This window comes from Sciurus vulgaris (assembly GCF_902686455.1).
Source record: "Sciurus vulgaris genome assembly, chromosome: 11".
NCBI lineage: Eukaryota > Metazoa > Chordata > Mammalia > Rodentia > Sciuridae > Sciurus > Sciurus vulgaris.
The window spans coordinates 6390279-6417854 of NC_136472.1; the positions used below are offsets into that span (position 1 = coordinate 6390279).

Here is a 27576-nt window from a genome sequence, read left to right on the forward strand (position 1 = left end):
AGCTCACTCCCCTGGCTGGCTGGAAAGACAGTCTAAGCTAGAATGTGCTGGAATCGCCCCTCCCTCCCCTCTCATGCCCAGTCTGGATCCTGGCAGGTGTGCTCCTGGGGGTCCTTGCCCCACTTCTTGAGGCCCAACCCCTACACAGCACTCCCCACAGAGGATGTGAGGGAGATGGGCATAGAGACCAGAGGTGGCCAGCTGGCGGGAGCTGGGTACCCAGGACCCTGCCCTTCTGGCTTCAGCCCAGCCCCTGGTGTCCGAAGGAGGAGGAAGGCCAGAGCCTGTTCCTGGGCTTGGGGCTCTTTATTCCTTTTCTGCCTCGGGAAGGTAAGGAGGGCGGGACCTGGCCCGCAGGGGGTGCTATTCCTCCTGGATGGCGAAGGTGAAGGGGCTCAGCTTGTAGCCGGTGCCCGCGTAGAACTTGTTCTGGAACTCCACCCTGGGGGCCAAGGGGGAGGCTGGTCAGGGCAGCCCCGCCCACCCTGCCACCCAGCCAGCGCGGGGGAGCGGTGCTCACCAGTGCAGCCGCAGGGCGTGCAGGAAAGCAGACAGCCCTTCCATGACCAGCAGGATGGCCACTGTCATCACCGCAAAGGCTGCGAAGATGGGGACCAGCGCCACTGCCGCCACGCCCACCTCCCCGCACATGCGCAGGCCCACGCGCATCACCATGGCCCACAGGACCTCGGACAGCTCTGCGGAGGGAGGGAGGTGAGGTCAGGCGGGTTGCCCTCCTGCCCCTGGGGCCCTCCCAGGGACCAGAGGGGATTCTGAGGCCCAGAGGGAAGGGACCTGCCCAGGTCATCCAGCCAGCTGCTGCGTGAGAGCCGGGGCGGGGTGCGGGCTGCCCTGGCTGCCCACCAGCTGCAGGCCACTCACGGGCATGGGCCAGGCTCAGTGCCCAGAGGCGCAGGTAGGAGGCCGTGTTGGAGATGCAGCCCAGGCAGAACTCGATGGTGTGGATGGCCTGGTGCATCAGGACCTCGGAGGCGGCAAGCTGCGGGAGGGTGGCAGTGAGCGGGTGGCAGGGCCGCAGCGCCTGCCCCTCAGGAAGGCACCGCACCCACCTCGGCTGCCTCGTCCCCTGCGCAGCCCGCCTTCTCCTCGTCAGAGCTCCAGCCCTTCTCGGAAGCGCCAGGGGAGTCCAGAAGCCCGGCCTTGTCCTCGTCCTGGTCCTGGGGAGGAGGGCGGGGAGCGGGCAGTGTCAGGAGCTGCCCCCCGCCCCCAGGGAGCCTGCCTGCAGGCAAGCCAGGCTCGGGGACCACCTGACAGTGGCCCCGCCTACCAGCCCCCTCCGAGTGCTGCCAGCTGCTACCTGTGGAGCCACGGCAGGCCTTGGTGAGTGGCGGCTTCGCTGCCGCCGGCGCAGCAGGTATGAGGGTGTGCCCAGCAGCAGGACGGGCACCGTGGCCAAGGCCAGGACCACCAGCACATGCTGCACCACTTCCTGCAGGAGGGGCGGCCGTTCAGGAGGGGCCACACTCCCCAGTGCAGAGACGCAGCCCCCCAGGTCCCCGGGCTCCCCTGCTGGCACTGCAGGCGGGATGCCCTTAAGCTGCCCGCTCAGTTTCCTGCCACCCCTGACCGCCCGTCTGTGGGGCCGCGGCCACACCATGCTCCGCCGTCTGCAGGGTCCCTGTGAGGGGTGCGAGCCACCGCCTGGCCAGCCCACCTGCCCAGCGAAGAGCGGCCTGTTGGTGGGGCTGCGGGAGAAGAGAAACATGTTGATGAAGTGGATGAGGATGCTGGGGGCAGAGGCGGCCCCCGCCGCCGACACGCGCAGCCACTTGTAGACGACCAGGAAGACCAGGTAGCCAAAGAGGCCCAGCAGGAAGATGAGCTCAGGCAGCGTCTCCAGCAGCAGCCGGTGCCCTTGGCCAAAGTGCCTGTAGGGAACAGGCGGGGTCACCGGGACCACCGCTGCCCCAGCGACCACCGCTGCCCCAGCGACCACCCACACCCCCTGGCAGCGCTGCCCTCACACGTGGTTGAAGACTCCCAGGAGCACCCCGAAGGCCATGTGGGTCACCCCCAGGATGACGGACATCTTCATCTTGAAGGAGTTGAGGAAGCTCAGGTGGTTGGTGGCCAGGCTCCAGACCTGGGGGAGGGACCACTCAGGGAGCCCCTGCTCCTTGCTGCTCTGTCGGCCCCTCAGGACTCTACCACTGCCACCAGGGGCCGCAGAGGGGTGGACGCCAACCCGCGCTCAAGCCCAGCCCCTCCAGCTGGGCGGCCGTGGGCATGCGGCCCGGGCCTCGGCTTCCTAGTCTGTACCCGGGTTCATGCTAACGGGCACCCAGGGTCGTCACTTGGACCATACAAAAAAGTCACCAAGAAAAAGGGCTCAGCATGTGCTGCAGCTGCACCTCCAGGCCTCTGCTTACCCAGGATGGCAACAGGCCCAGGATGGCAACAGGTGCCGCCGTCTCCTGGGCCCAGCACGGCCCAGCACACAGGAGGCGCTTGCTGCCAGTTGCCAGAGGAAGGAGCAAACAGGCTGGACTCCCTGCCCAGCTTCCCCGTGGCTGCCGCCAACTTGGTGCTGTAGTTGCAGGACTCACCGGGTCGATGCCAAAGGGGTAGGGTCCCAGGAAGACACCAGTGACATTGGGGTCCAGGGTGAGCAGTGGGTGCTGGGACAGGAACGTGTCACTGGGGCAACGGTGGGCAAGCAGTCAGGGCACACGGGGCCTGGGGGCCGGGGCCGGCCGGGGCCCAGGGCTGCTGGGGCCACAGGCTCACCTCCAGCCTGACTGGTTGGCCATGGCGGCCACACTCCAGCCCGAGGAGAAGATGGTGGTGGCGCGGCTGAAGCACTCGTTGTAGATGAAGCCGGTGTAGACGGAGAACAGGCCCATGAGCAGGAGCAGGTAGCGGCCCCCAAAGAAGGTCTGCCAGATCTGGGGGACAAGGCGGTCAGGGGCTGCCTGCCTGGCCCGCCACCCGTCCTGCCAGGCCCCTGCTGGCACACCTCATTCTGCGCGGTCTTCACAGCTGGCTGGTTCTCAGCAAGCACCATGGCCAGGGCGAAGAGGAACATGAGCAGCCCGTGGCCCACGTCGCCAAACATCACGGCGAAGAGGAAGGGGAAGGTGATGATGGTATATGGAGCTGCAGGCAGGCAGAGGGGTGCCGCTCAGCCAGGGCCCCACGCAGGAGGCGGGCATCTGTTCCCTTGAGGACCACAAATGGCAGAGGCCTCCAGCCCACGCCTAGGACCTCAGCAACCACCAAGGGGCACTTGTGAGGCAAGGACAACATTTGTTGGCATTCTGGATTTTGCCACTGATAAGCTGTGTGATCTTGGGCTTGCTGTTTAACCTCTCTGAGCCTGCTTCCCATCTGTAAAATGGAGAGAACAGTAATGGCCCTCCACAGGGTTATTATAAATGAGTGTTCATGGGCAGGACCTTGCAGGCCACAGGCTCTTGAGGAAAAGTTATTTAATTATTTAATTTATTTTTGAGACAGGACCTCCCTGTTGCCCAGGTTGATCTAGATCTTCCAGAGAGGCTACTCTCACCTCCTGAGTATGGGGGACTACAGGTGCAAGCCACCATGCCTAGCTGCTGCTATTTTTAAGAACCACAAAGGACAGAGCGACCAGAAGTGATCTTGGAGACCACACAGAAAGATCCAGAAGGTCAAGCCAGTCCCTGAATCTCTGAAGTCTGTTTTCCTTCAGTAAGATTGGAAAAATCCTCATGGGGTGCCAATTCCAATACACACAGCCTACATGGCTGAAGTGACCCCCAAAAGATCTGCACCCTAACTCCCCAGGCCTCACTGGGACAAGCGTCTTTACAGAGGTGGTCAGGATAAGACGAGGCCATTGGGGTAGGCTCTGCTCTAACATGGCCAGCGTCCTTATGAAGGGGGAACTTTGGACAGACAGACACAGGGTGGACCTGCGTGGCCGTGCGGGGCGGGGCGCCTGCCCAGCACGTGTGAGGCTCTGGGTTGTCCTCAGCACCACAGGGAAAACACAGCAAAAGTTCAAAGAAGGAGGAGATGGCCATCTCCAAGTCCAGGAGTGAGGCCCGGAGCAGTCTCCTCTGCAGCCTCAGAAGGCGCCGGCCCCACGGATGCCTGGGTCCTGGACGCCCAGCCTGCCGGACCGTGAGGCTGCATCTGCTATTAAAGCTGCATTGCTGCTGCTGTGCTTTGGCAGCGCTGGCAAACCAGGCCTTCCCTGGGGCCACTGCCCCGGGGGCCACTGCCACAGTGGGTGTCAGGAGGCTGTGGCTCGCTCTGGCGGGCTGGCGTCTGCCAGCAGGAGGAACCATGGAATGGGCGAAACCAGGTGGGGCCGGATCGAACCCTGGGACGCTGGCCCCAAAGAACCTGCAGCCCCCAAGGCCCGCGGGAAAGACATCAGACTCAGACCCACCTCGCGTCCCACCTGCACCACGAGGGCACCTGCGACCTGCCTCTTGCCCACTGGATGAGGCCCCACCACGTCCCAGCCATGCTACGGGCCAGGCCTTGACCCAGTGGCAGTGGGGCACCTGGGCCTCCACTTTTCTGGGGGCCGTGGCCACCATGGGAGAGCAGTGTCCAAGGACAGGCACCCACATTGGGCTCCCTGCCGGCTCCTCCCCAACCCCGGCCCTTCCTGCTCTCCTGGGATCACCTCCCTTGAGAGACCACTTACGCCAGAATGTCCCCATCAGTGAGAAACCAGGACAGCATTAGCCAAACTTCTTAAGAAACGCAGCCCGTGCACCCACCCAGCAGCCGGCACCCGGCAGCCCCTAATGGCCGTCAACCTTCCCAGCAAGGTCTCTGCCATTTCCAAGTTGCAGATGAGAAACCGAGGCTCAGATAAACCAAGGAGCCCATGAAAGCGAGTGGGCAGACTTCAAGCCTGAGCCACCCTGCCACCAAGCCTGTCGCACAAGCCCACGTGGCTCCCCTCCGAGTTCGACCCAGGGAGCTTGCCAGAGACAAACCTGAAGGCCCGCCCCACCCCAGGCTTGCGCCCGTGGGCAGCTGGGCCTCCCAAAGCCCAGACAGAGGGTCCAAGGGCTGGTCAGGGGGAGGGGCCGCTGGCTCTCACCAGGGTTGACCTCCTGGTAGCAGCCCACACCGTAGGCGTCCACGATGCCCTGGAAGCTGGCCGTGAAGCGGTTGGTGCGGATGAGGGTCGGGGGCATGTCCCTGCAGGCGATGCGGTGAGCCACGGCGCTGACTCCAGCCTCGCTCTGGAACGCCCAGGGGAGAGGCGAGATGCATGTGGAGGCCTAGGGACCCTGGGCAGCCCCTTTCCTGACCCAAGTTAGGGGGACTTGAGGAGGCTGAAGACACACCTGGACTGGAAACTGCTTGCGAAGGAAGGGTGCCCCTTCCATCAGGGCCCGGGAGAGGGACCCGGCCCGCCTGTGAGCAGCACCAGCAGTGTGAGCTGCTGCCCCAGGCCCGAGGTCCACCCACCAAGGGCCTGAGGCTCCCTACAGGCATAGGGCACATGGCCAGGTTGCTGGGAGCCTGACAGGACGGTTGTCACCTGACAGCTCCCTGTGCAGCCATCACAGGGACTCTGGGAATTCAAAGGTGGGTGGGCACGGGGGTCGCCTGGGCAACCCCGTGGAGGAGGCGGCTGGGAGGAGAGGGAGAGGCAGGTGCTGCGGGCGCTGTGAGGCGGAGGAGGCCGTGGCAGGAGGCCCGGGGCAAGCCCTGGGAGCCACACTCACCGAGCTGCTGTGCAGCGCCTGCTGCAGGGTGGGCAGGTCCTGCGTGGCACACCAGGCCTCAGCGATGAGGCATTTGTGCGTGCTGCTCAGGCTGCACTGGTTGAGGGCCAGGTACACGGCTTTCATCTTGCAGACCTGCACCTGCCCCGGCGGCAGCAGCTGCTGCACCTGACCCAGCACCTGGCTCAGGAACCATTCTGTCTCTCGGAGGACCTGGGGACAGAGTGAGCGGTCAGCAGGGGCCGGGGAGGAGGCGGGCAGGGGCCGGAGGGGTGGGCACCCACCTCCTGCAGCTCCTGGCTCTGCTGCTGCAGCTGCTGTAGGGCCCCCTGCCGGGCCGCCTCTTCCTCCAGGAACGGGAAGGTGTGGCAGTGGAAGCTGGCAGAGGAGGGGACAGTCAGAAGGGAGTTCGCTGGGCGAGCTGACAGGTTGGCAATGACGTGGAGGGTCCTGGGCACACAGGGCCAGCAAGTGCCCAGAGCCAGGCAGGGCGGGGGCAGGCAGGTGGCCAGTGTGATCGGGTGGCTCACCAGTCTGTGATCTTGCGGATCTTCTGTCCGATCTGCTCACCCCAGTAGGAGATGAGGAAGGTCATCCAGGTCACAGGCTCACCCTGCGAGAGTGCTCCGTTCACCCTGGACTTCGGTGCCCCCAGGATACCCCCTCTTGGCCCTGGCAGCTCACCGTCAGCGGGTCCTCCAGCGGCCTCTCCGTCTCTCTGAAGCTGGCGATGAGGAAGCCGCGGCAGGCCCTCCAGAGCAGGCGCTCCAGGGCCGCAGCCTTGTGGGGCTCCACGGCACCTGCCACGAAGCTGCCAGCCAGGAATGGAGGGGGCTCCAACCTCCCACCCTACCAGGAGAGCCCAGTGCAGGGCCGGAAGGGGCCTGGGACTGCCCAACGCTCCCGGCCTCAGGGAGGAGGCAAGCTGAGGGCAGGGAGGAGCACAGGGCGAGGAGTCAGGGCTCGCGGGCTGATGGCAAAGGACAAGAGGTCATCCTCACTCACTTGACCCTCAGGTGCTGGTGTGGCCCTTCGTGGGGCGGGAGCAGGGGCGTTCTCTCTGAAGAGGGCCCATCGGTGAGGGCAGCTGCCAGCTGGGAGTAGGAGACATCATGAGCCGGCCCAGGTGGGGCCTGGCCTCCCTTCCCCCGACCCGGCCCGCCCAGGCCCGCCCAGGCTGCAGCTGACCGGAGGGCCCTGGTCCTGGTGCAGCACGGCCGAATGCAGCTGTAGCTGGTGCAGCTGGGTCCGCAGTGCCTGCCGGTTGCCCTGCACGTCCCGCAGCTCCTGTGCCAGGCGCTCTGTTTCCTCCTGGATGCGCAGCAGGTCGCGAGGCGGGGGTGCTGGCAGCCTCCCTTCGGGAGGGGGCAGCGCCAGGCCAGCCCGCTGCACCTGCTCCTGCAGAAAGGCTGAGCACAGAGGGCAGGCTCAGCAGAGGCCACACTGGCTAATGTCCACTGCTAGACAAGGACTAGCTCGCATCTGGGGGATCCCATGTGCCCCAAACTCCATCGCCACCTGCTACCTAATTTGCGAAGCCCGAAAGCCCCAGAAAAACCCAGGGCAAACCTCTATCCCCGCAGTTCTGCTCGCTCTCTGGGTGAATCTGCGCTCTTGTCCCTTGGCCACTGCCCTGCCCTGGGACAGAGCCCCACTGAGGTCAGCCTGGTGGGCTGACGTCGGTTCGGCTAACCACTCCATCCTCCCAACCCAGGGGCAGGGGCTGGATGTTGGTGCCTCAGGCACCTCCCGGAGAGACGCCATGTTCGGCCTAGGGTAGGCTGCTACTGCCTGGGTCCAGGGAGCAGCTGCTGCTTTGGGGAGCACAGCCCTGCACCCTGGCCTCGGTCCAGCCTGTCCATCACTCGGGAGCACGCTCTGTCCATGCCCCTCATCTGCTTGGAGCCCTCGTGGCTCCCAAAGCCCACAGGACAAGATTCCCACACTCCCTCGAGCCAGCCCTCCCCTGGGCCCTCTGCCCGGAGCACCCACAGATAGGGGCCCTGCCTGCACCTCCTTCCTGTCTTTTCCACGCCTGCCCAGTGCCGCCTCATAAAGCCAGCCTGGGCCAACTCACTGAAGGTCTTCTCCAGCTCCTCACAGCGCCGAATGTCCACCGTGAAGCGTCTCTGGAAGGCACTCACTGACGCGTTGAGCTGCGGTTGCCACATGGAGGGGTCAGCGTCCCAGGGAGAGGCCCAGGGAGGTCCCCACCCTGGGTTGAGGCCTGGCTCTCCTCAGGTTTAGCCACCTTCTTCAAAAAGGGGATGAGCACCCCATCAGCCCTCCAGACACCCCATGTGCCTGGAAGCCTCAGGTGTGGGCTTCCTGAGAACACAGGACCAGTGGCCAGGGCTGCTGGGATGCACATGGGGTCAGAGGCGATTATGGGTGCCCATGGAGGCCCAGATGACCAGCCCACCCAGCAGCAATGCCCAAGGGTGGAGCCCACCCTGCTGGCCGGCCCACTCACGTCTCGGAACTCCACGAGGCCCAGCTCGCCCAGCTGGCCCACACAGGTGTAGGCGGCCGCTGTGGGCAGGAAGAGCTGGACCAGGGCCACCTCCTCACTCCGGAACATGGAGCCCATGGTCCTGCGGGTGGGTGAGGGCGGGTGAGGGCGGGTGAGGGTCAGCCAGACAGTTCCCGCCCCAACGGGCAACTCACGTTCCTCTGCTCACGTCATCCAGAGGGTGCGACTACAGTCCCCATGTGACAGAGGGGACACTGAGGCCCAGGAAGGGGCAATTGAGTGCTGGGTCACACAGGAAGTAAGCATTGCAACTGAGCATGAGTCCAGTCCAGCCTCAAGCTCTCTCGGCCCACTTGCTTCCACCCTGTCGCTGTCCCCATCCAGCATTGAGGTGACACTGGCTCTGCTCACACCTCTATTCAAGCTCTCTCTGGCCTGCCCTCACCTGAGACCCTGCTTATCCCTAGCAGCCAGGCGAAGGGCCACCTCCAGGCTTGCTTTCATGTACCCAAACCATCCGCTGTGACAGGTAGCACCAGGGCCGGGATGGGGCTTGTCCCCAGGGACAGCCAGGACCCTCCCACCTCCCTGTAGTAACGTGAGGCTGAGCGGTATGGTGGCTCTCTCTACTGGTTCTCCCAGGGCTCAGGGAGGGAGCAGGGCCTGGCTGGGGAAGGGCACCTTCAGCGGTGGGACCATCCCCTGAGGTGCAGGCCACTGCTGCATCCCAGTCTTCCAGGTGTCGAAATCAACAAAAATGAAACTGAAAGGGAGGGAAGGACCTGGCAGCGCCTTGCTCCAACACTGGGAGGAGAGGGCCGGGGGCCTCCAGGCGGCCCTGCCGGGAACCTGCTGGACTCTCTGCCTGCTGCGCCAACTGCTCTTGGGTCCCAGGTCCCAAGTTTCCTTAGCTCTCTAGTTAGCAGGATGAGGACCCCACACACACCCAGAGGGGAGCCACTGGCACAGTGTGCACCCACTGCTGTGGGGCCATGAGCCATGGGGCATGCCCCGGGCCTGGTTTCCGCAATTCTGAATAGGAGACCACAGGCCCGTCCACAGCCTGGGAAAGGAGCAAACTCTTGAGGGCAGGGCCCTGGGCAGCAAAGGGTGGGCAGGAGGCTGCGGGTTTCCTCACTCAAGAACATGATTCTGACCACAGGCAGAGGGCAAGGAATCAGGACTGGAGGCCCTACTCCGGTTGTGACACCGTCACACTGTGTGACATTGAGCAAGTCCCTTGCCCTCTCTGAGCCTCTACTTCCTCTTTGCGACTTGGTCACCCTTGCAGAGACAGGTTCTATGTGAAGAGATGACAAAAATAACCAGAGACCCCCCCATACGTCCCCTTCACCCACCCTTCACCCATACTACCTAATGCGAATCCCTAACAGTGACTCTGGGGGAGGTGCGCTGGAGCCCTGTCTTAAAGATGGGTCAACTGAAACCGGGAGAAGTAAGCCCAAGATAATATGGCCAGCTGGTGGCCAAGCCAGGCAGGAAGCAGGACCAGGGCGGCAGGCTTGGCAGTCCCCGCTCAGAGCGGGCTGCAGACCTGGCCTCTGTCGGCCAGCTCCACCCTGTTCCCCCGGCCCCTGGCCCAGCCAGGGGAGACCCTGCAAGATTACAGAGCAAATGAAGGTGTCTCTGGCCACCGTGTAGCCTCAGAGTTCAGATCCAGCGACTCCTCTCCCGGGCTCTGCCCGCGGGCGATGGCGGGAGAAGGTCCGCCACCCCTCCCCTCCAGACTGCAGGGCCCTGGAGTCCCTGTGACCCGGCGGTCTCTGGTCCTGCCACTTCCTACTTGGGGGCGCTTTGCTGCCTCCTCTGTAGAATGGATCCTTCCCTCTGAGCAAGATGCAGCGCAGCGGGGAAACTCGGAGCGCAGGCCTGGCAGAGGCGGCCTCGAAAGTTGTTGGGGGCCGACACCCAGCCTCCTGCCCCTTCTAATCGCCTCCTGGGCCCTCAGCACCGCGGGCGCCGCCAGCGCTGCCTCCTCGACTCAGCTGGGTGGGGCGCCAGGACCCCTTCCCGGGGCAGGGACGTGGTGGCAGGCTGTGGCGGGCACTCACCCGCGCGCCGCGCCGCTCGGCTCTCTGGCTGGGCTGCGCACCCCGCCGCGCGGCTCGCTCGGGGCGGGGCCAGGGGCGGGGCCCGCGGCGCCCCGCCCACGCCCCTCCGAGTCCGGCGCGGGCGGCTGCAGTCTGCTCAGGCGCGTAGGCCGCAGAGTGGAGGTAACTGACCAGCCGCGCTGGGGCCGGGAGGCGCCAGGTCTGCCCAACTCCAGCCTAGGGAATGGGGTCCCCCGCCTCCCACCTGAAGGACTCGCTGGACCTGTGGCCAAGGTCCATGACCTCGCCCTCCCCAGCACACAACCCCTTTACCCCGCGCTTACACCTTCCTGTTTCTGACCACCCAGGATAGGAGGCTGAGCCAGGCCCGGGATCAGCCCTTGCGGGGATGGAGTGACTGCCCAGAGCACAGCATATTGAGCGTGGCTTGACAGGCACTGCGCCAGGGGTGTCCTGGTGACCTTGCTCCTAATCATGTGCATGAGGATCATCAGTTCCAGTGCCTGGAAACTGGGACTCACCACCATTCAGCTGCCTGCACTTTGGACAGACTGACTGTGCCCACCAGGAACCAAGGGGAGGAGGCCCCTCAGCTCTGGTGACTCTTGAACCCCATTCTGTGAGCAAGGCCTCTGAGGGTTGGGAATATGGGGGAGGAGCCCCAGAACTACCCCTGGGAAGTCACAGCCAAGGACAGCATCTTCAGGAAATGGAGGGACATGTGCTTGGGTTCCACGTCGGTTCCAACTGGGGATAAGAAAGGCGGTCACTAGGACCAATCGCAGGGCCATAGGGCCCCAGGCCAATCCTCTGCAGTGCAGGGGGAAAACAGAACTCAACCACGGTCACAAAACCACCCTCTGGCTGCTCCTGAGGCCTGGACACACCTCAGATCAGTGAGAACCACCTACAAGCCGATGCCGCCTGCCTCTCATCTAATTCAAGGATTGCATCTGTGTACCAAGTAGGCTCCACATCAGGAGCTAATGGTGACTGGAAAAGCTAAATTAGAGGTGGCCTGCCTCTCGGGACTGTTTCTGGAAAGAGGTCTATCTCTGGCAGCCACCAGAACTAGTAGTGGGCTGGACACCCAGACGCCTCCCGGGTTCTGCTCTTTCCTTTGCTTCCTGCAGTTACAGCTCATCCCTGTGCCCAGTTCTACAGGATGCCAGGGCCCCTAAATTCTTGGCTCCTGGTGGGGTCCAAGCAGAGCCTGCGTAACTTCTGCATCAGGAGATGATAAAAGCCAGCCTGGGAACTAGGCCAGGTGTTAGAAGGGGATCCGAGTCAAGGGGTTCCTTGGGAATGGGCTGGGGGCTGGGTTTCAGTGCTGCAGCTCTTCTCCGAGCCTTGAATGTCCAACAGGTCAAGTCTTCTGAGGGGAGGGCACACTTGGGCATTTCCCATACTGTGGTCCAGGAACACCTCTTGCTTTCCAGGATGCATCCTGGGAGATGAGTGTTATGCAAAAAGCGTTTTTGTGAACCATGGCGGAGGGGACCCAAGGTCTCTCAGACCCGGGTCAGTCACTGGACCCAGACAAGTCACTTCACCTCTCTAGGTGGTGAAGTTCAAGGGGCTACTTTGGGTGATTACACAGGCACAGGGCCTGTGTGCAGCTGGAGAGACCACCCTCCTTTGCTGGGACTGCGAACAGGGAAGTTGTGAAGCCAGCAGCCCATGTGGGGAACTTAGGGAGGAAAGGGGATGTGGAAAAAAGGCCAGCTCAGGGGCAGCAGGTCTGTGTCACTGGCTCGTGACTGTCACAGAGCGGGCTCCCCCTTACTCCCAAGAAACCCTGACTGTGGGGCAGCAGGCCCAAGGCAACCCTGGGCATTGCTCACCCTGGGGAAGGTATACAGGTGTCGGGGAGGCTGTGGCCTCTGGCAACCCTTAGAGGGTTGATGGGCCATGGGGTCCTACAGGAGGCTGGGTTAACTTTGCTGGACTGATGCAGAGCACGTAGGTAGCAGAACCCACCGAAAGAATGGCGCTGGTGGACCAGGCCCTCACCTGCCTGGAGGAATCCAGAGACCTCACTGGCAGGGGGCCGTCCCGCCGTGGACACTGGATGAAGACAGGAGGCGGAAAGGGAGGTGGGGCTCTTTTATTGGGCAGCAGGGGCCTGGGTGCTCCACCAAGTTCACCGGTAGAGGTAGTCGGCCTGGATGTTGGCCGCTATCTCGGCCTCCCACTTGTCCCCATTGTTCAGCAGCTTCTCCTTGTTGTACAGCAGCTCCTCGTGCGTCTCCGTGGAGAACTCGAAGTTTGGACCCTGTGGGGGCAGAGGTGCAGCCAGGTGGGACCCCTCCCCGGACTTCTGCCCAGCTGCTCCCACCTGGGCCGGCTTACCTCAACGATGGCATCCACAGGGCAGGCCTCCTGGCAAAAGCCACAGTAGATGCACTTGGTCATGTCGATGTCATAGCGGGTGGTCCGGCGGCTGCCGTCAGCCCTGGGCTCAGCCTCGATGGTGATGGCCTGGGGGAGTGGCCACTGGTCACTGTCACACTGCCAGCCATGTCCTAGCCCCAGGTGTGACCCTCGGGGCTCGTTCCTACCCCGGCATCTGTGCAGTTCCCTGACCCTTCCCACCACTCCTAAGGGCGGCCCTCACACCTGCCCGGCCAGCTTCTGTCCGTTTTCTTTCAGCACCTGCCCCGGAAACACCTTCCTGCTCTCTGTTGACTGCCTTACCTCCTGCTCAGAACGGCCCTGGAGGAGGCTGCTGTCTGCTCTCTTCACTGCAGAACGGTAGCCCTACCAGGTCTCGCCCCGGAGTAAGTGCCCAGTAACTGTCTGCTGTGTTGAGCAGTGAGTGGCCTTAGGTCCACTTATCCCCATGTGACGGATAACAACACTCAGGTGCATGAGTCTGAGGGGTTTTTGGGCACAGCTGGGAGAAAGGAAGGTGGCCTGCGGCCTCCCACACCAGAGGACCTTCAAGGATACCTGACCCTCGTGCCTACCCCAGAAGAGCCACACTCACTACTCACAGTGGGATCTTTAGCTGGTAGCCTCATTTTTCTGTGCCTGTGAAAATGGACACATAGCCTCTACCTGCTTGTGTTAATAAAGATTAAATGAGAAAATATGAGGAGTGAGCTCTAGACAGGGCCTTTCTATAAACAGCATTCACCACGTGAAGCCATGACTATCAGGGACTGAACCCAGGCGCACTCTACCACTGAGCCACTTCCCTAGCCCTTTTAAAAATGTTGAAACAGTCTCTTTCTAAACTGCTGAGGTTGGTCTCAAACTTGCCATCCTCCTGCCTCAGCTTCCCGAGTCTCTGGATTACAGGCGTCAGCTCTTACTAGGGCTGCTGCGTGGGGACACTCCTGTGTGCTCCCGGACAGTGGCTGGAGGAGAAACAATGGAGCCACAGCTCCCAACCTGGAGGGCCCGGAGTGGTCCAGGAGACCAGCTGGGATGTGGCCAGGAGCCATCCCGAGCTACAGATACTGGAAGGTGGCTGCCATGTGGACTGAGTAAGGACAGCCTGCCAGGCTCCTGCTGGGCACACCAAGCCCAGAAAATCTGCCTCTTTGCTTCTACCCAAGGGCCCTACTCCAGGGTGTCCTCTACCACCACCCAAAGCCAGAGCTGTAAGGGATGGCCTCAGGGACGGGGGCTTCCGTACCCCTGTGGGTCCAGCGTAGGATGGCACACAGAGCTCCTGAAGCTGATGCTCCCTCTGGGGAGAAGTGGACACCTCAGGTGCCACCCCAGGAATCCTGTGCCTGAGCCTCACACTGCTGACCGACACGAGTCAGGCACCACACGTGCCACCAAGCCGCACGGGCTGAAGGCTGGCCTCTGCTACCACGCTGCCTCACGACACTTGGGCAACAAGGCCTGGCAGTCCCACTCTTGGGGAGGGGTGCAGGGTCAAGGCGGGACTCACCTGGGCAGGGCAGACGGCCTCGCAGAGCTTGCAGGCGATGCAACGCTCCTCCCCAGACGGGTAGCGGCGCAGCGCATGCTCCCCACGGAAGCGCGGGCTCAGCGGGCCCTTCTCAAACGGGTAGTTGATGGTGGCCGGCTCCCGGAACATGTAGCTCAGGGTCATGCCCAGGCCTGTGGGTAGCACAGGCACAGTGTGGGCCGTGTTCCTCCCCAGCACGGCCTCGCCTGCTCCTGCCCTCTCCCACCAGGACTCACCTCGGAAGAGCTCAGTCCACATCAGGGTCCTCGCTGCCCGGTCGGTTATCGACTTCATGTCCATCTCAGGTTCCTGCAGGTTCACATACTCTGCAGGGAGGCAGGCACGGGCCAGAATAGGAGGTGAGGAGTCCAGCTCAGGAAGATGAGGCCTGGCCTCACTCCTAGGTGTAACAGTTGGGCACCCAGGGTCTGGTCATTCCCCGAACTTTTCCAGCCTCAGCCAGGACCTGGGAGGTCACCCTGGAGCTGGGCAAAGCTCACTCACTCCTCCCTGTGCCTAGGTGGCCCTTCACCCCTCAGGACCCTCAAGCAAGGCTTTACAGAGAAGCACAAGTGGGTAAGGGGCTTGGTCCTTACCTTCCTGAGCAATCCTGATGCAGAGGTCCAGGCACCCATAACTCACACCCGTAGCCCCCTGCCCACCACACACAGAGGAATACCAACACCACTCTCCCTCGCCCCTGCAATGCAGATCTGCTCCCAGGAATCTCGGTCCATCTCTATCATCATCCTTTGTTTTTTTCAGTACTGGGGATGGAACCCAGGGGCACTTTACCACTGAGTTACACCCCAACCATTTTTATTTTTAAGACAGGGTCTCACTAAGTTGCCCAGGCTGACCTCAAACTTGTGATCCTCCTGCCTCAGCCTCCTAGGACTGCTGGGATTACAGGTGTGCATCACCACGCCCAGCATCACCTCATTTTTAGAGGGGAAACTGAAGCTCAGGACCAGAATTGTGTCCTCCCAAGCCTCTGGCAGGGCCTCCATCAGGAAAACCTAGGCTGGAGGCCACCCCACTACTCACTGTAGGTCGCTGCCACCGTGCTGCTATGAAGGCTCCGGCCACTGGGATGTCCTACAGGGGGAGGGGAAATGCTGTGGTTGTGACCTCAGGACAGAATGGGCTTTCCCACCCTTAAGGAAGGCTCCCTTGGTCCTACCTGTGCGCACAGCCTGGGCCAGGGCCCGCAGCAGCGTGGGCATGGTCAGGCAGCGCATCTGAGGGAATAAAACGGAAAGAAAGTGCAGGATTGAGAACTGACCTCCCAGGAACCCTGGCACTTGCCCCGGGGCCAGAGGTGACATTCTGGGCCCTCACACACCTGATGACCTTCCTGTTCCTGGGCACGAACCTTCCAGTCCTCTAACCTGTCCCAGCTCTGCTGGGCTAAGGCTCTGGGAATCCGATGGACCCTGTGTTCCTTCTACCTATCTCCCCTCCCTAACTCATCCTCACAAAATAACAAAAAAAAACCACTACCAGCTCCCACTGTAAGTTAACTGCACCAGGACGTGGGAACTGTCCTCTTGTCCTGGTGAAGTGACTCCCCCAGTCCACAAGCAGTCTCCCCGCTGGAAACCCTCACTCAGAGTGCAATTCCTCTCCCCACTCCCAGGCCCTTTTGGAACTATCCCCCAGAATGCTGACTGACTTTTGGCAGGTGATCCACCTGGCCTCTGGCTTATAACCTGCAAAATTGGGGAAGGAGGGCATGAGACTTAGGGGCCTCATACACCCCAAGGGGTAAGGAAAAAGCCTGGCACGTCGCCAGAACCCGAAAGGGCCCCTCCTGGCCTGTGACCTCCAGTGGGCCCCTCTTTGACCACTGGCTCCAGTCCCAGGCACCCAACCCACTACCTTCTCCGACCTTCCCCATGACCTCTGACCCCAAGGACGCCGGAGCCAGGCAGCGCATGCGCCCTGAGGGTTCCAGCTTTCCCGGGCCGCCCGCTATACGTGAAGGACGCGGAGGCCAGGGGTCCTAAGGAGTCTAAATGGAGCGTGGGTACAGAGTTTGCGGGATCGACGGCGACACCACATACGCCCCCAACGCTGCGCTGCCCAGCTCGGCCTTTACGGCCGAGCCCCGGGCACCCACCTCGAAACGCTGCCGCTCCTTCCCTTGGCGAGCGGGGGCCGGTCAACGAGAGGCGGAGCCTAGCCCTGGTACACAGCCATTGGGCCGGCTGGTTTTGCCTTTTCCGTGGTGAACTCCGTACTGTGCCCTTATTGGCCAGTAGTTCAACCGAAGGAGGCGGGATCCAGAAACATCTTTCCTCTGATTGGCTGTGATAGAGCAGATGCGTGAAGTTGAGAAGGGCGCCGCCATGTTTGTTCGGAGAGGCCAATACGCGAGGACCTCCGACCGCGGGAGGCGGGACATCCGGGGCGTGGCTTGGGGAGAGGCTCCAGAGAGCCGTGGGCGGGGGAGGTGGAGGGAGTGGTGACAGCGCTGTAACCCCGGCGGCTACCCCGAGCGCGAACGCTGGGCCGGTGCCACGTGATCTAGTTCTCAGAGCCCCGTCTGGAGGAAAGTTATTTTCCATTTTGCAGGTGAAGCGAGGCGAGGACGTGTCACGCTGCCGAGGGGCGGTGTGCGGTCTGCACCTGGACCCGCGGGGCCCGGGCCCCGCCTCTCCACCTCCTGCTTCGTGGTGGGGGGAGCCTCGGGGGCTGCGGGCACTGAGTCGCCCCTGGCGCAGTCTGCGTGTCTCGGGGTGGTAGACTGGGAAGGCTTCCTGGAGGAGACGGGGCCTGAGCTGACAGTAGGGTGAGGCAGGCTTGTCCTGCGTGGGTCAGAGAGTGTCGGCCTGGTGACTCCAACCCTGAGAGATGGGCAGAGCCTCCTGGGGACTGAAGCAGATGAGGGATTGTCGGCCACAGATTGCCACTGAAGGGTCTCTGGCAGAGGTGTGGCTGCATACTTTTGGAGGATGGGTGGGTAAGGTGGGGAGAGGAGCCAGGCCTGCGGGAGAAGGGAGGTGATGGTGGAGTGATTTGTGTATGTGTTGGAGCAATCCTGGGGCGTTAACAGATTCACCAGGACGTGTTCAAGGCTGGGACCTGGGAGAGAAGATAGTGCATCAAGCAGGAGGCCCAGGGTTTTGGGTGTGATGGCTGAGTGAGTGGATGGAGCCCCAAGGATGAGCAGGATGGCGAGTCAGGGTGGGACATGCTGAGGGGAGGTAGGCAGGGCTTCTGAGAAGCTGGTGAGGCCAAGGGCAACGCTGCTCCAGGAATCTCAGCCCCACCTGGTGGGAGAGGAGAGGGAGGCAGCTGTCTGCACCTCACCCCCTCCAGCCCTGCACCCCTAGGAGAAAAGACAGGACACCTGCAGCTCCAGGACAGCAGCTAGCCAATTTAATCTGTGTAACAGTCTCCAGAGATGTCCACTGGTCATCTCCACCAGCACTGCAGGTGGGGAGCTGAGGCTCAGAGAGGACAGTGATGACCTGTTCACACAGGTTCCATGCTGTGGCCTGGACCCGAAGCCAGGGCTCCTCTGATGCACCCTTTTCAGGAAGGTGGGTGACTCAGAGGTGCCACATCTGCCCTCTTCTTCCCAGGACATGATGGATGACAGGGGACAGGTCACTCACTGTTCCCACACTCCTGTCCTCAGCCTGTCCTCATTAGCAGGCAGCTGAGGGCCAGAAAAGGGAGTCCCCGGGAGGGTGGGGGCTGACCAAGCTGCTCTGTCGCCTGGGCGTCTCCTTGTGCCCTAGCCCACATCTCCAGCACCTGATGCCCCACACCTGTGGGCTCAAAGCAGTGTGCAGCTGCATCGGCGCTCCTCCATGGCCACCAGCAGCACCCTCAGATTGCGCAGAGAGTAGGGAGGGTAGCGAAGGTCGTTGATTTTCTCCATGCCGGGGCTGCGTAGCAGGCAGGCACGATGGTGGGAGAAGGTGTCGAAGGAGAACTTCCCGTGGTACCTGCCCATCCCGCTGTTGCCTGCAGGGGCAGAGGAGGTGGGACTCTAAGGCCGGGCTTCCCCTCCAGCCCAGGAGCTGCGCTATCCTGGCCTTAAGCCCACAGCTGGCAGGGAGCTCGGAGAGAGCCAGGCCACCCGCAGGTACCACTTGACAGATGGGGACACTGAGGCCTCAGAGGTGCAGGGCCCGGATCGAGGCTGAGCAGGGAGAGAGCAGAGCTTCAGCAGGTGGGGAACGGGATGGCCAGAAGGTGCTGCAGTCAGGCCTGGCTTGATCAGGGCCTCAGGGTTGCAGCCGGATCAGATTTGCCTGCAGGCAGACCCCCTCTCCTCCAGAGGCAGAGGAAGAGGGACGAGGGGCTGGGGCCGTCAGTGACGCAGGGAGAGCCGAGGCTCGAGGAGGCTGGAGGCAGGGAGGCAGGGAGGCAGGGCCGCCGTGTGCCCCCTCAGCGTGGCCTGCACTGCCAGGCGGCATTGCCTCAGCCTGCCGTGTGCTGCCGTGGCCCCGGCCACCCTCAGGAAGGTCCAGGCAGTGCTGGGTGCACTCGCCAGGCCTGCTGTTGCTCATTCTGGTGCTCACAGTGGCGGGACCTGGAGTGACCTCCTCTGGCTCTACCCTTTCGCTGGGAAGTGGGCTCCGAGGGGAAGTGGCTGCCCCAGGTCACACGGCCCGTCGGTGGCTTTCGGACCTGGAGGCCAGGGCCTTGCAGCTGAGATGGGAGCTGAGGGCAGGGACTGGCCTAGGGGCTGGCCTGGGGCTGCAGGAGGGTGAAGGAGCCGCGGGCAGCCAGGCATGGAGCGCGGAGCCCCGTGGCTGTGCCTGCGGACAGACGGCAGACGCCACGTTGTGCTGTCGGGGAAGGCGAGCCGTGCACAGGGGACAGGTGCCACAGTTGGGTTTTAAAACCGTGGAAACGCTGCCGTGGGCCCACCGGCACGTGCCGAGTGCAGCGCCCGGAGGCTTCCCCTGCAGCCGGGAGGGGAGCTGCGGTGGGGCAGACCTCCTTGCGGCTCCCCGCTGAGGGTGGGCTCAGGCAGTTGTGGCAAGAAAGAAGTCAGGTGACACTGTGCCACCCTCCCTCACGGCAAGAGGGCGGGGCGCGCACCTACCCACTCCTCCGAAGGGCAGGCTGGCCAGGGTCATGTGCATGAAGCCGTCATTCCCGCAGAAGCCCCCGCTGCTGGTCTGGGCCAGCACCCGTTGGACCACCTGGGAGAGAGCAGAGGCGTGCGAGGCTGAACTGGCTGCTCCGGCCTCCTCACAAAGGGTCTGAGCCGCCACCTCTGCTGAGGGTGGGCACGGCGGGACAGGCGGGGCCTGTGCTGCTCGCAGCCCTCAGACCACTGACGTGTGTCCCGAGCGCTTGCGTGTGGCCTGTGCAGTGTGCTGGGACAGACTCTCCAGCCCAAGGGGGAGGCAGGAGACGTGTCACCGGGGACGTGCACAGTGTCATGGCAGTGGAGTGCCGCGTAGTCAGGGAGGCATCCCGGGAGGGTCTGGTGTGCCTGCTCAGTCTCAGGGAGGGGCCGTGTGGAGGGAGCACGGGGACACGAGGACCCGACGCTGCGGTTCCCGTGTCTGGAAACCTGAGCGTGGCCTGGCTGACTTAGTGAAGGGCCGTCCTTTCAGCCTGGGTTCGTCCGAAGAAGGACGGGGACGGCTCTGGATTGTCACTGTGTGGCAGCTTGGCTGTACGGAGCGCCAGTCCCCGAGGCCCTCGTGACCAGCCTTAACAGCAAACAGCCAGGTAGAGGGGGACCAGTGCTGGTGGTCAGGGAGGGCAAGGGCCAGATGACCGCCTGCCCAAAACCCGGGTCCAGTTTCCTCAAGGTCAAGGGAGCCTGATCAACAGGGTCCTTGGAGGAATGGCTGGTTGGGCAGTTGGGTCAGGACCCAGGGACCGCCAAGCCTGTGACACATTCTGTAGCCCACAGAATCAAAGAAATACACAGTCCCTTCTCCTAAATAAAGGATTCAAGAAACAAATACCACATGCAGATGGTGTAACAGCACCGTGCCCAGAGTGCTCCTCAGCAGACCCGGGCCTGGCTCCATTCACGGTGCGCCCCCCAGGCCCAGCCTGAAGTTTGCCCTGCCGTCCGGGGAAGGCCCCCCCCACCCCAGCACAGCCCTTGCTTCTGTGACATTCTCTCCAAAGCCAAGTGCCCCTGGGAGTCCTGAGAAGAACCAGACAGGCTGGGTGGGGACGTTCACGCGGACGGGCGCTGAGCTGAGAGGCTCAGTGAATGCACCGTTAGCTCCCGGAGCCGGGAGGACACTCATGGAGAATCTGGCGCAGTCCCAGGAAGGCCAGAGCGTGCTTGCAGAGGCGAACCATGGCGGTTTCCTCGTTCTGACTCACCACAGGGCCCTGAGGCTGGGCAACCGGGTGTGGGGCGCCTGGGAACTCTACTGTCTTTGAAACCCTTCTGTAAATCCAGTTATTCCCAAATAAAAAGTGTACTTGAAACCATTGTTCAGACAGGAGAATCTCATGGGCTGGGTGAGGGGTGTGGGCGGTGGTGGGGACTGTTGGTGTGTCAGGCTGGGAACACCACCCCTGTGCCCTGGGGGCCCTCAGGCTGCGCCCTGGGCTGAGCAGGGGACCAAGGCCCATTCTGGGAACTGCACGCTCTTGTCATCTCCACACCCCAGGTGGCCCCTGCATGTAGTGTGTGCCTCCAGGGCTAGGCGCAGTGCCACCAACCCAGGTGTATGGAGAAGACTGACCCCGAGGGACACTGGGCCCTGGAGAAGACCCCAGGGAGCTACTCCTGGGAAGGACAGGAACAGAGCCATGAGGTCGCCAGCCTTGAAGTCCTGTGGGGCTGTCCCACAGGGACTGTGTCCCTTCTGCTGCTACCACACCCTCGTCCTGCGGCTCACCTGGCTGCTGTTGGAGAAGGCGTACAGGGCCAGGGGCTTCTCCCGACGGTTGATGAAGTCGATGGCTTCATCCAGGCTCCTCACGCTCACCAGGGGCAGGATGGGCCCGAAGATCTCCTCCTGCATCACTGGCTCCGTCTCCTGCACGTCCACCAGCACGGTGGGCGCTGGCAGGCACAGGGACGGTCAGCCCAGGGCCGTAGCGGGGACACCCCTGGGGAGGGGGACTCAGCAGGGCCGGGACCCAGGCTCCAGGCCAGGGAGGCCCAGGGCCTAAGCTGCCAGCACCCCGGGCTCTGGGGATCTGAGGATCTGGGGTCCTGGCCTCGCGGGCCAGCAGACGGCAGGACGGGAGCTCACACCAACTCTGGACCCAGAACCGGGTCGAGCTCAGCGGACCCGGAGTCTGGAACGGTGGCGACGGGCTCAGAGCCACAGCGATGGGGAGCCCTCGTGTTCCGGCCCCGGGCGCCAGGCTGTGGAGCTGGCCTGGCCCCTCCAGCCAGGAGGGCTGAGCCCGGTGGGCTGCGGCAGGGGAGGGGGCTCACCGATGTAGCGCTCGCTCTCGTCGCTCTGGCCGCCGATGGCCACGCGGCCACAGCCCAGCAGTCCCTGCAGCCGCTTGAAATGCTTCTGGCTGATGATGTGGCCCAGGTTGGGGGAGCGCTGGGGGTCGTCGCCATAGAAGCGGGCGATGGCGTTCTGCAGGGCGGGCAGCAGGCGCTCCCGCGTCTCGGGGCTGCACAGCACGTAATCCGGGGCCACGCAGGTCTGGCCGGCGTTGAAGTACCGGAACCAGGCGACCCGGTTGGCCACGGTCTGGGGGTCGCAGTCGTCGTCCACGTAGCAGGGGTTCTTGCCCCCCAGCTCCAGGGTGACCGGCGTCAGGTGCTTGGCAGCGGCGGCCATGACGATCTTGCCCACGCAGGGGCTCCCTGGGCATGGAAAAAAAAACAGAGTGGCCTTTCGGTCACTCTGCAGGGTAGCCTTGGCCTGGGGCTGGTCTCCTCCCTCCTCACCTGGCCTCCTTGCCACTCTACCACCTCACAAGCTGGGGCCCGGCCCTTCTGTTCCCAGACCAGCCCCAGCAATGCAGACGCTCCGGAGAGGCACTAATCTGCAGCCCAGTAGTGAGCTGGCCCCGGGTCCTCCCTGTCTCCTGCCCACCCGGTGGGCCATTCTTTCTAAAATGCCATGCTGCTCCCCACCAGCTCTCCGTTCTCTAGAGCTGTGGTGGCCTCTCACCAGCCCCCAGCCTGCCTGATGCTTGCCTGTCTGCTCTGTCCCCAACTCCCTTCCTGAGTTCCTGAGTCTAGAGGGCCCCTCCCCAGGCCGGTCTAGGGCTCTGCGGGCTCAGGTGGGGCCTGTGCAGCCCCCAGCCTCCAGCACTACCCTGGCCTGCGGCCCCACAACTCTCCGCCCACTCCTTGCTCCCTCTCTGTCCCCTTAACTCCAGAACTCCAGAGTCTTGTCTTTTGGGCCCCTGCTGCACCCAGGGCCCAGGTGGTGTCTGGCACTTGGCTTAGCAAATGCCAGCTGGCCAGGGTGGGAGGACAGAACGGAGCTTTCGGGGCCAAGTCTGGAAAGGATTCCATCTGTCCTTTCCTCCACCCTCAGGACGGACCTGTGATTTAGAGCGCCCCAGTTTTGCAGATGAGGAAACTGGCCTAGAAAGGTTGGGGCGCAGCCTCTGTGCAGGCCACCCTGAGGACCTGGCCTAGAAGCCAGCCTCTGGAGTCTCACGCTGCCTCAACATCTGGTTGAGGCACAACCAGGGTGTGGGTGGAGGAGCGACCGGGGCCCTCCCTGGCCCTGCTCCTCCCTCCCATGGGGACGACAGGAGCTGCCAGCAGACCCTCCTGCTCCACTGGCCTCCCTGTGACCAGGTGGGGGCAGGCAGTGCTTGTCCTGGGCTTGAGGCAGGGCCTAGAGGGGAGAAGGGCAAGGTCAGCGCCTCCCGTTTCCCCTACTCTGGTGTCCCAATTGCTCAGACCTGGCCACGCTGCCTCCCGCTGCCTCTGCCATTGTGTCTCTTGTGGAAATTTCAACCTGGTGACGAAGCCAGGAGGTGTCTGACTAGCATGATGACTGGGGACCTCTGGATCGACTCTCTCCGAGGGCTTGGGTGCAGATCCTGTCCTGGGCAGCGAGTGACCCAGGGTGGGAACTTTCATCACCTGGACCCAGTTCCTCATCTGTCTGGCCTGCAGTGGGTCACTGTCCCTGGGATGTACGGCCAGGCTGAGGACACAGGTGAAGCTAGGCCAGATGCTTGATCCACAAGATTGTGGTTGGCAGAAGTGGGTGGTGGCCCTGTTCATGGGACCCGGTGCCTTTTTGAGGGGTCCTGAGGGACCAGGTCTGCTCCCTGCCTGGTCGAGAGATGCGCCCCCAGGACACCCACCGGCGCTTGCCTGGTCTGGGTCTGGGTCAGCGGTGGCTGCCGCCTGCTCCGCTCCTTCCAGACTCCTGGAGTCAGGGTGGGATCCCCCAGCCTCCTCTCCTCACCTGTGAAGAAGACGTGGTCGAACCTGTGCTCCAGCAGCTGCGCGGTCTCCGCGGGCCCGCCCAGCACCACTGCGAAGCAGCCCTGCAAGGTGCCACAGGCAGGGGGTCCCAGCCTCAGAGCCCAGAGGGAGGCCTGCCGCCTGGCCCCGGCCCCTGCCTGACCTGACCCAGACTGGGTGGGATGGGGATCCCCATGGGACTGGGCATCGGCAGTCCCAGTCCAACAGGTATGGGGCTGAGAGGGGATGGGACTGGGCTGGGCAGCTGGAGACAGACCTGGGGCTCCCAGGGACCGTGCCCCAGCTGTGCAGAGGGAAATCGAGGGCCTGGAGGCCTGGCCAAGGCCACACAACTCGGAAGAGATAGCACTGAGCTCAGGACTTGGCTCCTCCCACAGTAGGGCCTGCCCAGCCTGCGGGCCCTGCCTGCCCGTCTGTCTGGCTCCACAGCGCGGCTCACCTGGTCCAGGTAGCGGGGCAGCACCTCGGCCAGGACCTTCTCCATGCTCTTGCTGATCTCCGAGGGCTTCAGCACCACACAGTTCCCTGCAGGGCGTTGCGAGCAGGCTGGGTGGGGTCTGCCCAGGCCACAGCCCGCAGGGCAGGTGCTGTTCCCACCCACTGTCAGATGAAGACTGGCTGAGGGGACCAGAAAACGCTGAGGCCACACAGCCCTGGACAGTGGGCTGGATGGAAACACCTGGTCCTGGTTCCCACATGTCCCTCTGGCCCCGGTGGGGCCCTGAGACCTGGGGCAGGGCTATGGGACGGCGCAGGCTCCGCTCACCTGCCGCGATGGCCCCCACCAGGGGCACGAGCGTGAGGTTCAGGGGGTAGTTCCAGGGAGCAATGATGAGCACCAGGCCGAAGGGCTCCTTGCGGATGAAGGCCGAGTCCAGCTGCGTAGCCTGGGCAGGGGTGAACAGTGAGGCGCCCAAGGAGGCCACCCCACGGGAGCCTGCCTGCCCGCCCTGGCCCCTGGGCCTCTCACCAGGTTCTTGGACACCCTCTCGTCCTTCATCCACGCCTGCAGGTTCCTGAGGGCCAGGTCAACCTCGCTCTGGCTGATGGCGATCTCAGACACCTCTGCCTCAAAGGTGGACTGTGGGGAAAGCCGGGGTCAGCGGGTAACCGGAGCTGGGGAGGACACAGGGCCTGCTGCTAGTGACACCCTTGGCTCACTCCCTGCTCGGTGTGACCCTGAGCTTATCCGTGGCTATGTTGAGTCGGCTGGTGTGCCCTGATCCCAGCCCCAGGAAAGACAGCCAGTGGGCTGCTGGCCTCTGGAGGCCATGGCCAGAGCCATTACAGGTCGGGCTCTCCTGTGTCAGAGCAGAGGGCTATGGGACTGCAGGATGCTGGGACGGTCGGGTCCAGAGGCAGGAAATGCAGCAGCAGGGCCAAGGCCAGAGCTGGGCCCCTGGAGGAGGGACCGTAGCTTCAGAGGACGTGCGTGCCCGCCCGCGCCCCTCGTGGCTGAGCTGGGTTCCAGCATGCTTTCAGCCACGCCTGTGTCCTCAGCCCCGCCTCTCAAGCCCAGTAGCTGGTTAGGTTGCCTGGGACCTGGAAGAGTCTGGATCTGCTGACCTCTGGGACTCTGGAGAGTAGGCCGTCTGGAGTCAGGGTTGAGCCCTGACTGGGCCCTTCCTGGCTGTGTGTCTCTGGGCAAGAACGTGTCCTTTCTGAGCCTTCTCTAGGGGTAACTGGGAGTGACGCACAGCTAAAAGCTGCTGGGCACGTGAGAGGATCCAGCTCTGGGCAGACACTCCTGCTGGGGTGGGGACAGTGGGCTGGTCATGGTCAGAAGGAGGGACCAGGTTGAGTTTCCTGGGCTCCCAGCGTCAGGACGGGAACTAGAAGTGAAACCAGAGCTGAGGGGAAAGGGGACCAGACAGCCCGGTTGGGTCAGGTCTCAGAGGTGGCTGGCTGGCCCGGCCAAAAGCTGGCAGGGGCTCAGGGGTGGCAGGAGAGTCACTCCCTGGGGAGCCCAACAGGCTGGGGTGGGTCTGGGGGAGGCAAAAGCTGCAGATGATCTGCCCAGAGGAGGATTCTGGGCAGCCCCTGGGACAGCTGTCCTGGGGCAGGTGTGGTCAAGCCATGGGCCTTGCCAGGTGAGGGCTGGGGGACTGGCTGCCACGGCATGTTTCTGGGGTCTCCACTGCAGCTGCTGCGGGGTAGGGTCTGAGCCTGCGGGCCTCCCGTGTTCGGACAGAGCCTGTGACGCCCACTGTACCCAGAGTGAGGCCAAAGTCCTCTGAAGTCCTCGATGGCCCTGCCCACTGTGTCCCACCTCCCAGGCCTCACCTTCCATTTCTCTCTCTCCCATTCCCTCCAGCCACACTGGTCTCTTTGCAGCTCCTCAAATACACCCAGTCCTCCTGCCTCAGGACCTTTGTACATGCTACACAGGCAGCCACTCCCCAGCTCCAGGAGCTCCCTCTTTCCCTCTCTGTGTCTCTGCTCTAATGCCCCCTCTTCGAGAAGCCTTCCCCCTCCCATGTGAAAACCAGCGCCGGGTCCGGCCCCCTCCACCCTCTCACTGGGGTGTCTCCATGCCACTTATTACCACCCAGCATGCTGTGCCACATCTGTACTGTTGTATTGCCCCCTACCAGAGGGTCAGCCCTGTGGACTGGGGCCTTGTCCTTGTGCCCTGTGTGCCCAGAGCCTCCACAGTACCCAGCACGTAAGAGCTGCCGTTGAACGGAGGACTGGGTGGCTGGATGAAGGCAGGCGGCAGGTTCTGACCTGGGACAGGAACCGGGACCTGGTGGCTTTCAGTCCCTTTGTCCCAGCTGCGCTACCCTGACCCCTCCACCCGCAGGGCACCCACACCTGGCCCGGCCACCTTGTGCAGGTCCTGGGCCAGTGCGTCCAGCAGCAGCTGCCTGTTGTCCCTCAGGAAGCGGCCCAGGCCCTCCAACTGCGCCGCCCGGAACTCCGCCGGCCGCGTCCGCCCCGAGGCGAAGGCCTCCCGCAGCCGCCGCAGCGTGTCCTCGAAGGGGTCCATCCTGCTGGACAGGGTGGTGAGAATTGAGTGTCCTCCAGCTGCCCCAGGCCCGGGACCACTCCCTGTGTCCGGGGAGCTCCGGGTGTCTCGGGAGTGGGTGTGGCTTGGGGCCACTGCTCCCGGGCCCCTAGACCTGGGCAGCTATGTAGCACAGCCCCAAGTCATGGTCCTGCCCTGCTCCGGTGCCTCCGAGTAGCCAGGAGCACAATGAATGGAGGGACAGTTTGCCATCTGCCACCACGGCTAGCCCTTGGAATGTGCCAGACTCAGAGATCTGTCCTCCCTGCTCCCGGCGTGGGCACCGTGCAGGAGGCCAGGGCGTGGCACTTGAGGCCTGGGTGTCCTGGGCAGTGGCCACTCCCCCTGCACCCCAGTTGCCCTGGCACAAGGGGGAAGAACTCAGGCCCCCAGGCCCTGCTGCCCACTCCAGCCCAGTCCGCGTGCTCACAGGAGGTGACGAGGAGCCAGGGGCAGTCAGTGGAGGCTTGGTGCCCCCAGCCAGGGCGGGGCGCTCCTGTTCCCTTGAGGCCCCTCTGATGATGCTGCGGCACACACCCACGCAGCCTGGTGCAGGGGACCCGCTCCCACCTGTCCCCTCAGGTCTGAGCGACGCCCCCTCCCGTCTCCGGGCCGCCCCTCGCCTGGGCTCCCCCTGTACAGGGGGCACCATGGTAAATGCCCAGTGACCCTCCATCCACCTCCCCAGTCTCGGCCTCGGCCTCTCTCTGCTGCCTCCCCTGAGCCTGGATGCCAGCCCTGTCAGCCTACTTCACCTGTCCTCTGGGTCTCAGTGCCCCACCTCCTTGCCAGCTGGAGGCACAATGCAGCCCACGGCAGCTGTCAAAGTGGCGCCCGCCTGCTCCAGAGCTGCCAAGGGGCTGGGATCCGGGCTAGACCTCTTAAGCTGTGAGGCCCTGGGCAGGGCCCTGGCCCCCTGCCTGGGTGTCCTTGTCCTTAACGTGGGGACAAAGCTAGCCCCTGGTTCCCTGGGCCACGACACAATGCAGCGTAAAGCACTTGCCAGTTCTGGGCTCAGGGCTGG

At 63.4% G+C, this 27576-nt stretch overlaps 3 protein-coding genes across 12 annotated transcripts; all 3 read right to left on the reverse strand.

The window, feature by feature from the left end:
* Positions 1 to 287: 287 nt before the first annotated feature.
* TCIRG1 (T cell immune regulator 1, ATPase H+ transporting V0 subunit a3) lies at positions 288 to 10302 on the reverse strand. 5 transcript variants are annotated; one of them, XM_079103181.1, is made up of 21 exons: positions 10245 to 10263; positions 9369 to 9472; positions 8173 to 8293; positions 7777 to 7855; positions 6888 to 7108; positions 6705 to 6793; positions 6384 to 6510; positions 6230 to 6312; positions 5984 to 6077; positions 5700 to 5912; positions 5066 to 5210; positions 2978 to 3117; positions 2749 to 2906; positions 2568 to 2658; positions 1986 to 2104; positions 1676 to 1889; positions 1319 to 1450; positions 1071 to 1178; positions 883 to 1000; positions 521 to 698; positions 288 to 442 (listed from the first exon to the last, which is right to left on the reverse strand). In XM_079103181.1, the coding sequence occupies exons 2-21, from the start codon at positions 9398 to 9400 to the stop codon at positions 364 to 366; spliced, it is 2541 nt and encodes an 846-aa protein (XP_078959307.1). In that variant the 5' UTR covers positions 9401 to 9472; positions 10245 to 10263; the 3' UTR covers positions 288 to 363. The 5 variants fall into 5 exon arrangements, with proteins under 5 accessions (XP_078959307.1, XP_078959306.1, XP_078959308.1 ...); XM_079103180.1 differs by lacking the exon at positions 10245 to 10263 and adding an exon at positions 9977 to 10238; XM_079103182.1 differs by lacking the exon at positions 9369 to 9472 and having other exon boundaries at positions 10245 to 10302.
* A 2034-nt stretch (positions 10303 to 12336) lies between these two features.
* Positions 12337 to 16395, reverse strand: NDUFS8 (NADH:ubiquinone oxidoreductase core subunit S8). Of its 2 annotated transcripts, none has more exons than XM_079103194.1 (7): positions 16295 to 16395; positions 15356 to 15413; positions 15220 to 15270; positions 14409 to 14498; positions 14152 to 14324; positions 12597 to 12725; positions 12337 to 12519 (listed from the first exon to the last, which is right to left on the reverse strand). In XM_079103194.1, exons 2-7 carry the CDS (start codon positions 15411 to 15413, stop codon positions 12388 to 12390), a joined length of 633 nt encoding a protein of 210 aa, XP_078959320.1. In that variant the 5' UTR covers positions 16295 to 16395; the 3' UTR covers positions 12337 to 12387. The 2 variants fall into 2 exon arrangements, with proteins under 2 accessions (XP_078959320.1, XP_078959321.1); XM_079103195.1 differs by lacking the exon at positions 16295 to 16395 and adding an exon at positions 16083 to 16275.
* A 1139-nt stretch (positions 16396 to 17534) lies between these two features.
* Positions 17535 to 26538, reverse strand: ALDH3B1 (aldehyde dehydrogenase 3 family member B1). 5 transcript variants are annotated; one of them, XM_079103186.1, is made up of 9 exons: positions 26373 to 26538; positions 24531 to 24626; positions 24312 to 24432; positions 23985 to 24070; positions 23526 to 23607; positions 21566 to 21952; positions 21018 to 21184; positions 19241 to 19340; positions 17535 to 18150 (listed from the first exon to the last, which is right to left on the reverse strand). In XM_079103186.1, the coding sequence occupies exons 1-9, from the start codon at positions 26532 to 26534 to the stop codon at positions 17960 to 17962; spliced, it is 1392 nt and encodes a 463-aa protein (XP_078959312.1). In that variant the 5' UTR covers positions 26535 to 26538; the 3' UTR covers positions 17535 to 17959. The 5 variants fall into 5 exon arrangements, with proteins under 5 accessions (XP_078959312.1, XP_078959311.1, XP_078959314.1 ...); XM_079103185.1 differs by having other exon boundaries at positions 24516 to 24626; positions 26373 to 26535; XM_079103188.1 differs by lacking the exons at positions 23526 to 23607; positions 24531 to 24626; positions 26373 to 26538 and having other exon boundaries at positions 24312 to 24336.
* Between the last annotated feature and the right edge of the window lie 1038 nt (positions 26539 to 27576).